General features: G+C 41.1%; 1 protein-coding gene across 1 annotated transcript; it reads right to left on the reverse strand.

Annotated features, from left to right (window-relative positions):
• Positions 1 to 4956: 4956 nt before the first annotated feature.
• LOC140381245 (calcium and integrin-binding family member 2-like) lies at positions 4957 to 13318 on the reverse strand. Its single transcript, XM_072465280.1, has 6 exons — positions 13059 to 13318; positions 12026 to 12060; positions 9111 to 9222; positions 8753 to 8900; positions 8458 to 8653; positions 4957 to 5117 (listed from the first exon to the last, which is right to left on the reverse strand). Exons 1-6 carry the CDS (start codon positions 13107 to 13109, stop codon positions 5096 to 5098), a joined length of 564 nt encoding a protein of 187 aa, XP_072321381.1. The 5' UTR covers positions 13110 to 13318; the 3' UTR covers positions 4957 to 5095.
• Positions 13319 to 13526: the final 208 nt, after the last annotated feature.

A 13526-nucleotide genomic window follows, 5' to 3' on the forward strand; every position in this document is an offset into this window, starting at 1 on the left:
ACACGTCCTACAGGCCAAACTTACGTAGTAAAACCTTGTAAGCAACAACAATCATTATTATTTTAGTTGTGTAACCCATGTCAACAGATTGTAAACACGTTATTACTTCAAACAATTAAAAGTGATTGCGTTAGAAATCTACGTAAGCGCAGCGGTCCGTTCTTTTCCGAACGAACGCGACGCAGTCATGACGTGGGTTACGTTGCCTCGTTTAAAAAAGCCACGCATCGCTATGAAATGACTACAAAACGTGTTAAGAGTAATATACAATGTTGATTCTGTGCATAAAATAAGACAACAACAAGCAGACAGAGGTCCGTGAACTGAACTGCGGGTCTTTCTTCTGTCCACCAGATGGCGCTGTAAATCAAAGTATGTTTATTTCACATGGATCTATTGTGGTATTTTATTGATCAGAAATAACTGGCCAAACCACCAAACCTTTGCATTTGTACATCTAAACGTCAACACACAAATAGATTGGATAATTCAATGTAATTCAATGTAAGCTTACTGTATTTCTCTGATCACGTGACTTACTACTTACTACTGCTAAAATAAAAACAAAAAATGTGTGTAAAAACTAAATAAATGAACATAAACTTTCATTTAATTTCAAATCATGTGTTTTCTGTCATAATTTTAAGCCGACCAAACACCTGAGAGTTTGTGCGGGGAAGAGCAGGCGACACAGAGAAACATAATGACATTAAACTGATGCGACTGAAACGTGAGATTTGTTCTGTTTCGGGCCTGAGGCTTTTAGACACTTCCATCTGCCTGAGCCAAAGTGAAACATTGATTTTTTTCACCCCTTTAAACTAGGCCAGATAAAACATTTCCAGATTTGTTTTACTCAGAATCAACTGTTATAATGAATAAATAAAGGGCCACGTACCGTATGTCTTTTCTTCATGTTTGCTCTCCTCCAACACACACACAATAATGAACAACACAATCAAAATCATGTATAGTGTGAGTCAGATGGACATTTAGAGGTGCTTTAACAAAATAGACTCACTTTACATCAAGAAGAGCCTGACTTTGGTGACTAGGACTTCAATTTAATGTTACCTAGACTCTGTATATCGAATGTACTTTCAGAAAACACACACACACAAACACACACAATACACTGTAGTTCCCACCTCCTTTTAGGAACACCTTTGGACAGAGTTCCTTTTTCTACACACATGTTTTTGGAAGTCCTTCTCTAGTTTTCTTGGCTTAAGGTTGCACTTGTGTTGTTGTTTGTGTGCGATGTGGAGGTTTTCTGTCTTTTGCTGAGGAACTAGGCTCATAAACAGTTGCGTTAGGCCTAAATGTATATCTGTATTAACCTTTTCCTACATGAGTGAAATGAAATAAATAATGTGAATTGAAAGAAATTAAAGAAAATTAAATGAAATGTGGAAAGGTCAAAGGGTAATTCAATAAAAGGAAGATGTACAAACATGTACAGCTAACCAACTTGCTCTTAACCTGAAGCCATGATCCACACATTCACACCTTTACACATTCACACCTTTACACCTTTACACATTCACACCTTTACACATTCACACCTTTACACCTTTACACATTCACACATTCACACATTCACACCTTTACACCTTTACACCTTTACACCTTTACACCTTTACATCTTTACACATTCACACCTTTACACATTCACACCTTTACACATTCACACATTCACACCTTTACACATTCACACATTCACACATTCACACCTTTACACCTTTACACCTTTACACCTTTACACATTCACACCTTTACACATTCACACCTTTACACATTCACACATTCACACCTTTACACATTCACACATTCACACATTCACACCTTTACACCTTTACACCTTTACACCTTTACACATTCACACCTTTACACATTCACACCTTTACACATTTACACCTTTACACCTTTACACATTCACACCTTTACACATTCACACATTCACACCTTTACACCTTTACACCTTTACACATTCACACCTTTACACCTTTACACCTTTACACATTCACACCTTTACACCTTTACACCTTTACACATTCACACATTCACACATTCACACCTTTACACCTTTACACCTTTACACATTCACACATTCACACCTTTACACCTTTACACCTTTACACCTTTACACCTTTACACCTTTACACATTCACACATTCACACCTTTACACCTTTACACCTTTACACCTTTACACATTCACACATTCACACCTTTACACCTTTACACCTTTACACCTTTACACCTTTACACATTCACACATTCACACCTTTACACCTTTACACATTCACACCTTTACACCTTTACACATTCACACATTCACACCTTTACACCTTTACACATTCACACATTCACACCTTTACACCTTTACACATTCACACATTCACACCTTTACACCTTTACACCTTTACACCTTTACACATTCACACCTTTACACCTTTACACCTTCACACATTCACACATTCACACCTTTACACCTTTACACCTTTACACCTTTACACATTCACACCTTTACACCTTTACACCTTTACACCTTTACACATTCACACCTTTACACCTTTACACCTTTACACCTTTACATATTCACACCTTTACACCTTTACACATTCACACCTTTACACCTTTACACGTTCACACCTTTACACCTTTACACGTTCACACCTTAACACATTCACACCTTTAGCACACGGGTGAATGTCGACATCTCCGTTGCGCAGTGGCTCGTGTGCAGCTCTTACTGTACGCAGTGTAAAGTGTTGTATCTCCGCTCGGTCTCTCGTGCAGTGAGTGCTGAAGCAGCAGACACACCGTTATCTCCGCCCCGCTGCTCCTCGCTTTAATCACGATGAATGTCCCTGACTCGAGAGCCACAGAGATTCTGCTCGGACCGAGCGACCGAGCTCTTCACGCCACAAAAACACGGAATGAAACAGCCCGACGCAGCACCAAACATCCAGATAAAAGTTTTTATTTTCATTCTTTTTTCCGGAGGACATTTTTCGCCGAATGTCTGAAGGTTTTTAAAGAGGCAGGAAAAGGTTTATCAAAGCTGACTTTTACACTTACCACGTGAGCCCTTGAACTACAGGAGACTATGATTGTCTGAGGCACCGGTCACAACAACCACCACGAGTTTAACATGAAAAACTAGAGAAGCGATTTACACTGCGGATGTCCATGCTGCTCCCGTAGGATTGCATAGCTCTGATCTGTGTTGCCCTTTTGTGCTTTTTTTTTTTTTTTTTTTCAAGAGTAATAGGTTGCGTTCACGACATTCTACGGCTTGAAGTCGGACTGTGGGATGCGGGACGAATCGAGCTTGAAAAACGATAGCTCCATGGACGATTTTCTGCAGCAGTTTTGAAAGGAAAACACAAAAAGAATCGCCACAACTTTGAGGTGGAAACAAGGTTCGCGATGAAGTCACGCCGTAAAGAGTTATCGAAAGAAACGTTTAAAAGTAAAATTCACAAATGTTTGGACATCTTATACACCCATCATCATGTCACATATAATGTCAAGCAGGAACAGACTCGGGACAGTTACAGTCCTTGCAACGTTAAGCTTGTATAGGTCAATTCACTGTGACGCTTGTTTCGCCTTGATAATCGTCACATTTTAAAATGCGTCCAGGAGAACTGACAAAAGACTGTGAAAAAGGCCTTTGAACTCGCAAACTAATAGAAGAATGACATGTATTATTTCAGAACATGTTTGCGCAGATCTAAACTGCAGAGTCAGCCCATTTTACGCAGAATAAACCTGATATTTTGTCGTTTGTGGAGGATATGATGATGCCGTCTTAGCGATTTGCTGATTGCGTCGCATTCAGATTACAATTCCAGTTGCGATTAATCCTGCAGCTCTAGAGACGTCCTTTGTTTTTGGAAGAGCTGCATCGTCACACCTGTAATACCATAATAGTTCTGTGTTGTTGGTCACAGTTATTATCACACTTTCAAGTATTTTCAACCAACAATAATCATGGTTTTGTGTCTGAATAATGCTTCCACATCTTGGCCTGATCAAGTCAATTTTATCCACTTTTTTGTTCTCCTTTGCATAGTCATTTGCTTAAAACTATTGCAGCAATGATTTATTCCAGTTTTAGGCCTGGTTGAGCCTTAATTTAGATCTGAAAATAGACAATAGTTGTTTGAAACCCGGTTTAGATCTGGTGCTACTTGGAAAGCCGAATGTTTTGAGAACCACCGCTCGAGAGGAAACCGTCACCGTGTCTTTAGAGCAGACACTTCGCTCAAATTCCTGGTTTAAATCTGGTGCGCGAGTGATTTGTGGTGGTTGGAGGTAAGAGGAATTCTCACGATACTTGTGAGTCCAGAAACTTACGAGGACCAAAGGTGAAGCGCCCAAAGTAACCTAAACAAACATGGCAACGCTGACGGACGCACGACCTGCAGCCTATTTTAGGAACTGACTATTTTGTTTTAGAAAAAGAAAACGAGCAGAGTGAAGTGAAGTGAAGTGCTTTTCGCTCAACTGTATTTAACGAAAGACAGATCGTTTGGCTTGTTCCGCTGTTTCGCCCGATCAGCTTCAAATAGGCCTTTTTGTCACGACGTTCTGTCTTTCCAGAGTGATATGTGCAGGAGTCAGTGCAGAGTGTCGCACACATCATCGGCTGCACACGTGAAGAGAATAAGTGAATAAGTAATACAAGCAGTGTTTTCAAAGGGGTTAAAACAGGACATTAAAAGGCAAATACGACCATCTAAATCCTGATCTGGGCTTTTTCGAACGTTCTGACGTCGAATGAACGCAACCTATTATCACAGTAAGGGGTTTTCTGTCAAGCACAAAATTCAGAAAATCCCATTAAAGTCCATTTTTGCTGCCTTGACTTGTCCACGTCCGTTTTTACAAAGTTAGAAAGATGCCAGAACTCCAGCAGCGAAGCCCCCGCCGAGTCTGGTCGGGTTCGGGGCGTCCGCGTGTATCGTGAGTGTTTCGGAGAGAAATGCTTCATGCACAAATGTCCCGTTTCCCGTCTCCAGCTTCCGTCGGACGCTCTGTGCAGATGTGTGTTCAGGACAGGCACTGGGTCGCAGCAGGATCGCCTCAGATTCGTATGTGGAAATTACTGTGGACACAAAAGACAAAGAAAGGTGTTTAGAGACAAATATGTCAACCAAAATGCGTTAAACAGATTATTATTATTGATTTATTATTACTCATTTATGGGTCGGTGTAATCCCTCATTCGTCCAGGCGTGTTCCATAGTAGAAAAAGCTTCAGTTGTAGTCATCTGGACTCAGTTAGAAAAAATAGACGTTTCGACTCTCATCCAAGAGTCATTGTCAATAACAGAATTTAGGTCGAGAACTCCGATATTAATACTGTTCTGTGGTAAGACCCGCCCATTGGGCGGAGCCTTCCTGAAGTAGAAAGAGTTGTTGGTTTCAACAGAAACTCCCCTTTGTATCTACCGAGCTAGCCTATTCAGAATCTTAATGGGCTATTAGAATCCTCTTTGTCTTAGTGAGACCCTGGCTCAACCACCCTGAGTACCTGATTAGCATCTGAATGCCCTGGTCCTGCATCTCCATCTTGAAGCCTCTAATCACTCGTTTGAAGACGGTGAGGTGAAGGTTTTAAGCAGGGAGACAAGATGGTTTGAAAGAGGAGTCAAGGAAGCTATTTTTGTTAAAAAAGAAAGACCTTCTTTAAACAGAAATGGAGGGCTAAGGTTTAATCTTCCTGTTATCTATAATGGGTTACTGAACCCCTGGAAAGGTAAAGGACCAGGGCATTCAAATGCTAATCAGGTACTCAGGGTGGTTGAGCCAGGGTCTCACTAAGACAAAGAGGATTCTAATAGCCCATTAAGATTCTGAATAGGCTAGCTCGGTAGATACAAGGGGGGAGTTTCTGTTGAAACCAACAACTCTTTCTACTTCAGGAAGGCTCCTCCCAATGGGCGGGTCTTACCACAGAACAGTATTAATATCGGAGTTCTCGACCTAAATTCTGTTATTGACAATGACTCTTGGATGAGAGTCGAAACGTCTACTTTTTCAAACTGAGTCCAGATGACTACAACTGAAGCTTTTTCTACTCATTTATGTATTTATTATTATTATAATTTTGGGAGATATTTTTATTTTGTATTATTATTATTATTTTGTATTTATTAACATATTTTTGTATTTATTTTATTATTTTGATTGAATTCTTCTTCTTCATTATCATTATCATTATTATTATTAGGCCTGAGCGCCACAAGTTGGCGAGAGGCCAATTAGTTCTGTAAGGCCATGCAAAGCACGGCTGCGAAAGTGTGCACGTAGTGCGCACGAAATCGAGCGCAAAGCGCTCGCCCACTCCCAAACACTCACTAACGCACTCCTCCACTCATGCACGCCCCGTGCATACTAATTAGTAGTAGGAAAATGGAACATTATCGTTGTAAACGGGCGAAGCCCGTGCAAAAGTGCGCACTAAACGAGCGCTTTACATTGAGACGACGACCGCGTCACAAAGGCGCCGGTCCAGCTGGCAGCCCGATGCAACGCTCCGCTCTTTTTTAACACTTATTGTGCTTTATCTTTTGTATTTTGTAAATATTTTTTCTACTTTAGTTGTACGATCGGGACACGCGCTGGAATCGCTTTAATTCAACTTGTTTCGACTTTGTTCGGCTGGATTATTGAGTGTTTTTCGTCGTGTCGTCATGATGTGTGCTAGCTAGCCCCCCCGGCCCCACCGCGCCCCCCGGCGCGTTTATACAAAGGAGGAACTCATGAAACTGAGGGGGAAACCATCGTCTTACCCGGAGATCGTCACAACATCCTAATTTTTCCCTTTATCCCTTGTTGGGAAATGGGAGGTTTTGTCTATAGGAGTTTTTGTTTATAAGAGATCTTCTATTAAGAGTTATCTGTCCTTTTCCTTTTCTGTATTTACCTGCGTTGTATCAATGAAATTTCCCCATGTGTGGACAATCTTCCAATCAAGGATAATCTTATCTTAAAATAATTGCTATTTTGGAAGCAAATTTAAGTGCTTTTAATTGAATTAATAGTTAAAATGATAAATCTTAAATACAAAATAAAGTAAATGAGTCAAAAAACAGATAAAAAAATAAGTTTCAGTAATAATGAAGCTCGGAGCAAAAGGACCTGAAGAAGCCAAATACAACTCCAGGTTTGTTTTTGATGAGGAAACCATGTTACAACACGGATAAGACTATTGTCCTTTACATTTTGTCTATTTGGAGACAAACCTGGCCAAATGTACAGGTCAGATCTGTGGAAAAGCGAGCCTACTCACAGTATGAATTTTCAGCATGTTTTTCAAGCCATTTTTGTTCAATAAAAACCTTTCATTATAGATTTTACTTAGTATTCATCTGCAAAAAAAACATTACACTGTCACAATAAACGTAACATTGGTTCTGGGTTATGGGAACTTTACGGCCTGTACTGAATTTGACGAATGGGAAGCATAAAAAGAGTCGGATGCCACGCCTCGCTCCTCGGTTTTATCTGCGAAGGAGCAGCTTTATGCAGAGCAGCTTCAGTAAAAACACAAATGAGAGGAGAGAAAGGCTGTGCCCCCATGTAGACGTAATAGAATCCACTATATCACACGGAGAAACAGACACTAAAATGTGCAGAGGAGGTCACATGGAACAGGCCCAGCAGCCGTCACAGGCCGCAGTAACCAACGGCAACGCGTCTACCATAATGCAACTCATCATTTTATGTAACGTCGACACCACTGGAACAAAAAAAAGGAATTGCCGGAACCAAAAACTGGTCTCAATCACATTTTTAAATCCCAACAACAACGTTTCCAGATACAGGAATATTCTCAAACATGTTTAATGATGCTTTCCTTGTGTTGGCCTTAATTTTAGAGCTAATACTGAACAAATCATTTTATTTCTTGCCATTTCTGGGTCCAAAAAATGAATGTATGTATGAATATGAAGTGCGAGTCTAAATCAGGCACCGTGGCTTTTAAGTGTATAACTCTGATATTTGGAGTACAGCCTGAGGAAGCGCAACAGAATCATTTCGCGGAAATGAAACCAAAAGCATCTCACTGAGACTAGGACTCTCATACACGAGTCCTAAAGCCACAGACACAGGAAGAACATGCAACTCCACAGTCAGATGGTAAGTGCTCTGTTATCTCTGTGTTAGAATTGTACACGGCAGGGATTAAACATTTGATTCATTCTAACTATTTTTGATTCTTGGTGTTTCTTTCATAAACGAGCACGCCAACAACTGGAAGACCACCCCCAGAGACAAGAGCGGCGACATGTATTCACCTTTTAAACAATGATTAATGTGCAATGCCATCTTTGTTCATGAAAGACGTGGATGCGAGGGATTGTAAACGTCGCAGTCGGCCAACGCCACAAATAATGATCTTGGACACGCCTCATGGAATGAAATAAAGCTGTGTGTTACCTGATGAAGTCTGGGGCTTTGGAGATCATGTTTTCGAAGTCGGTGAAGGAAAGTTTGGTGTCTCCGTCCAGATCGGCCTCCTCCATGACCTTATCACAGACCAGAGACACCTCCTCCGCGCTCAGCTCTCCTTTGGTCAGCTTCACCATGGTCTGACGCAGGTCCTCCTTACAGATGAAGTTATCTTGGTTATAGTCTGGAAAACATAATGTTCATGGTCATAACATGTTCAGTGTCAGCGACATCAGAGCTTTCTGTTCGATATCAAAATGTCTGTAGAGCAGATGGTTCTTACCGTAGATCTTGAAAGCGTAGATGGTCTTGAGCTCGCCGGGGGACGCTTCACACAAAACAGAAAACATGTCCACAAAGTCGTTAAAGCTCTGGTTTCCTTCTCCGTCCTCCGAGAACGTCTCCACGATTCGATCTCGAAAAGGGTTTTCCTGAAAACAAAGAAACCGTTTAAATAAAGACAATGATTGTGTCACTTTAAGAGACTTTGGAGATCGTGGACCTTCAGCTGATCTTTTATAAAGCATTAACACTAGGTTTAAAATGAATATACCACGAAATACCAAAGGAGCCCAAAGTGTCCAGCACAGAGTGTTGGGACCTAAAAACACTGCGTTTAGCCCTTCTCACACGAGTCGTACCTTGAGCTCAGGCATGGTGACGATCAGAGCCAGAGGAACTCGGATGTCTGGGCTGTTTGTGTAATCCAGAGGGACTAAATGTGGCGCCAGCTCTCGGTATCTGCCATGTAACCTGCAACAGACACAATAAAGTTAAACAGGCTGCGTCAGTCTTGGAGTCTTGCAGTACAGTAAATGCTACTTTCTATCTGAAAAAGCCCTCATGAGCCTTTGAGATGATTGCTCTTGTCAAAATAAGTTTAATTCCTGCTTATTTACTGCACTGAAAACAACCATTTTATCACAATCTACAATATTGTGAGATGAGATGTCTGATATTTAGGGCTTTAATTATCAAAAGAAATTCTGCCGTTCAACTCTGTCCGCTCTGTGTCGCCCCCTGTAGGACGCTCTGTCCGCTCTGTGTCGCCCCCTGTAGGACGCTCTGTCCGCTCTGTGTCGCCCCCTGTAGGACGCTCTGTGTCGCCCTCTGTAGGACACTCTGTCCGCTCTGAGTCGCCCTCTGTAGCACGCTCTGTCCGCTCTGTGTCGCCCCCTGTAGAACGCTCTGTCCGCTCTGTGTCGCCCCCTGTAGGACGCTCTGTCCGCTCTGTGTCGCCCCCTGTAGGACGCTCTGTCCGCTCTGTGTCGCCCTCTGTAGGACGCTCTGTCCGCTCTGTGTCGCCCCCTGTAGGACGCTCTGTCCGCTCTGTGTCGCCCCCTGTAGGACGCTCTGTCCGCTCTGTGTCGCCCCCTGTAGGACGCTCTGTCCGCTCTGTGTCGCCCCCTGTAGAACGCTCTGTCCGCTCTGTGTCGCCCCCTGTAGAACGCTCTGTCCGCTCTGTGTCGCCCCCTGTAAGACGCTCTGTCCGCTCTGTGTCGCCCCCTGTAGGACGCTCTGTCCCTTCTGTGTCGCCCCCTGTAGGACGCTCTGTCCGCTCTGTGTCGCCCTCTGTAGGACGCTCTGTCCGCTCTGTGTCGCCCCCTGTAGGACGCTCTGTCCGCTCTGTGTCGCCCCCTGTAGGACGCTCTGTCCGCTCTGTGTCGCCCCCCTGTAGGACGCTCTGTTCGCTCTGTGTCGCCCCCTGTAGGACGCTCTGTCCGCTCTGTGTCGCCCCCTGTAGGACGCTCTGTCCGCTCTGTGTCGCCCCCTGTAGGACGCTCTGTCCGCTCTGTGTCGCCCCCTGTAGGACGCTCTGTCCGCTCTGTGTCGCCCCCTGTAGGACGCTCTGTCCGCTCTGTGTCGCCCCCTGCAGGACGCTCTGTCCGCTCTGTGTCGCCCCCTGCAGGACGCTCACTCTACTCCTGAACATGTATGATCCCTCATCATTATCTCTGTCTCCTTCCTGAAGTCAATTCTAATTAAGTCTGTATATTTCCTGCTCTGTACTCAACCATGGTCATAGCCACTTATTCTATAGGAAAGTGTTTTTTTTTATTGTTTTGCTCTACCTGCACATTGTGTTAGATTTAAGTCTATTTTTAAAAAATATTATAATTTAAAAAAAATATTTAAAAATGATATTGTTTTTTTTGCATATTCCTAATCTCCGGCTGTTCTTGAACTGTGCGTTTGAACACTGGAATTTTCCCATTGTGGGACAAAGGTTCCACTCCTGTCTCCAAACATTACTGTTGTCTCTTACTAGTTTTACATTTTGTCAGAGTGAAACACTGCTCTTCTCGATGCTTTGTAGGATAATGATGAGTATTTTGACAGTCTTTGGGTGACCATAAATGGTGTCTGAGTTGTAATAATATTTCATAAAGCGTTTGTTTTTACAAACAACCATCGCCAAGAGAACAATAATCTAAATGAGACAAACCTTGTAATTTTAACATAATTCTATCACTACTAGGCTGCTTCCCACACTGTTTACCTACTGGATGAATTAATGAATTAACTAAAGCTCGGAATGCACAAGAAACACAATCACTCATCACTATTGACCACGTCAACATGAGACATTTGCTACAAGCCTAAATCGTCCATTAGGCTCATTGAAGGGCGGCGTGCAGCGGTGTGGAAGCATTCACTAATCGACTTCAACAACCGTTAGCCAAAAGAGTGGAAGAAACACAGGCTGATTTACACAGGCAAATGTAAGAATGACCTGAAGCAGCAGCAGCGAGCAACAGCAAATGTTCATTATCGAAGCATAAGCGTAAATAATGCTCATAAATCCACAGCCTTCATTGACAAACCACGACCTACTGTAGTTCTGCAGCTAAACAAATGGGGCCCCGAGGAGGAGGTTTACAGCGTTTTAATTGGACCAGGAGACATTTTGGGTCATAATTCACTGGAACAGGAGAAACAGTGACGTGTAAGAACTAAAAAAGAAAAGGAGAAAGTAGAGAAGCTGGGAATGAAAATGGATTTAATCATAAAAAACTGTGATCATTGGAATTGGCTTTGTATAGTCACAATTCCACAACTGTAACCTAGCAACCATACTGTAAATAAGAACCAAAATCCATATACATTACATGACAGATTTGACAAACGACAGATTTGACAAACAATAATACCATATAACACCTTTATTTTGTTGAATGATTGTTTAAACTGTAAGAAGATTGTCCAGCACCCATACATAATAACAAATTAAATTAAATTAAATTCAATTCAATTCAATTCAATTCAATTCAATTCTATTCAATTCTATTTTATTTTATTTTATTTTATTCAATTTAATAAAATTAAACAAATAAATTAAATTAAATTAAGACATGGTATGGCAATTAAAAAGCTAAATATTTGAGAAGGCATTGTCTGAACATGTGACTTTTGAGCAGAAAAAAGCAGCTCTATAAAAGCTCACGTTTACATTTGTGCGACCTACATCCAACATCTGAACTAAAGTCAACGAGGACGTGTGTGTTCTGGACAGTGATGAAGCATGAGAGAATGAATGTTGTGTGCAGAAACTCACCGTAAGATTTCTTTCCGGGTGAAATAAGTGCAGTCCTGTACAAATGGAACAAAAATTACATCACACATTATATTCATACATTTTTACTGTTTAATTTACCTGAAAATGACCCTCTAAGCTCAGAAAATAACATTATAGTCATCATTTCAATATTATCACATGGACAAAGCCTAATTTTGTAAACTTTCTTTCCCAATCTACTGTGAGTTGTTTCAAATGGTTAGAATTAAAATAAAATTATCTGTTGATATGAATATGAAAATCCCCATGGTAATAGTTTTTTTGTACATCAATGGGACCTTTTAAAATTGGTAAACAAATACATAGATACATAGATTCTGGAATGGAGGCAAAAGCGAAGTGTGGAACATGTGATTTCAATGGAAAAAAAACAGGATTAGCCTCAGATTATAACAAAATATGAGAAATTAATGAGAAATGAAGATGTTTTTATGAAAACCACTCAGATACGTGTGAGTATTCTACATTATCTGTATTTTTAATTGGAGAGTATGATAGACACTTGGTATAAGGCAAAATCCAGATTTTTTTATTTTACTGGACAAATACAACCCCGCACACTTGTTTTTAAATTTACATGACCACAAATTATGATTTTTGCAAAGTTTAAACACTATTTTGAAGCCAGAAATATGCATTTTTGTCCTTTCCTATAAGAAAAGCAGAGTAACTAACATTTCTGCCCTGATTATGCAAAAGTGTGGCTTATTTTGGTTAAACAGACTTAAAATCATTACCATTTAGAGCTATCATTAGTTAATTATTGAAAATATATTACAGTTTATATTCTGGACATTCTGATGACATAGCTTTATAAAGGGCCAATTGTTAAATCTTATTGTTTCACTATTCCTGCAAAATACTGTAGATTTTACACTAATATCCTATTGAATTGGGATTATGTAATTTTGGGATTATTGTAAAAATAAAACCTCTAACTTCACTGTGCATATTAAATCTACGCAAAAATACCTATAACACAACATATTGTAAAATGCTGGAGTTGCAGTACCTGGAACGCCTCCAGCTGCTCATCGGTGAAGGTTGTCTGCTTGTTGCCCATCCTCGTCGACTGGCCCCGGCTCCAGGCAGATGCATCACACTGGAAGTTCCTCAGAAAAACATCAACAACAAGGAAATATCCGCATCAATCCGAGAAAACCGCGTCCAAAAGCGTTAGATCCATCCCAGTGTTTGAATCGTGTGCGTGTTTTTAGTCCAAAGCAGCGCAGGGGGAAAGGTGGGTTCTTCTTGCAGATGCGGAGGAGGTGAAGGCAGCAGCGAGGCGCGTTCAGGGGCCGCGATGGAGAGTGGGAAACGGAAGTAGTGGCGAATATTGACGTTTTGTTCAAGCATTGATTACATTTTACATTTTGATATTAAACCTATACAAAACAAAATGATGATGATGATGATGATGATGATAGTAATAATAATAATATTAATAATAATAATAATGATAATAACAATAAATATAGCC

Source organism: Eucyclogobius newberryi, unplaced genomic scaffold, assembly GCF_026437365.1.
Source record: "Eucyclogobius newberryi isolate DKJ021-1_F unplaced genomic scaffold, fEucNew1.0.hap1 SCAF_5, whole genome shotgun sequence".
NCBI classification, from domain to species: Eukaryota; Metazoa; Chordata; class Actinopteri; order Gobiiformes; family Gobiidae; genus Eucyclogobius; species Eucyclogobius newberryi.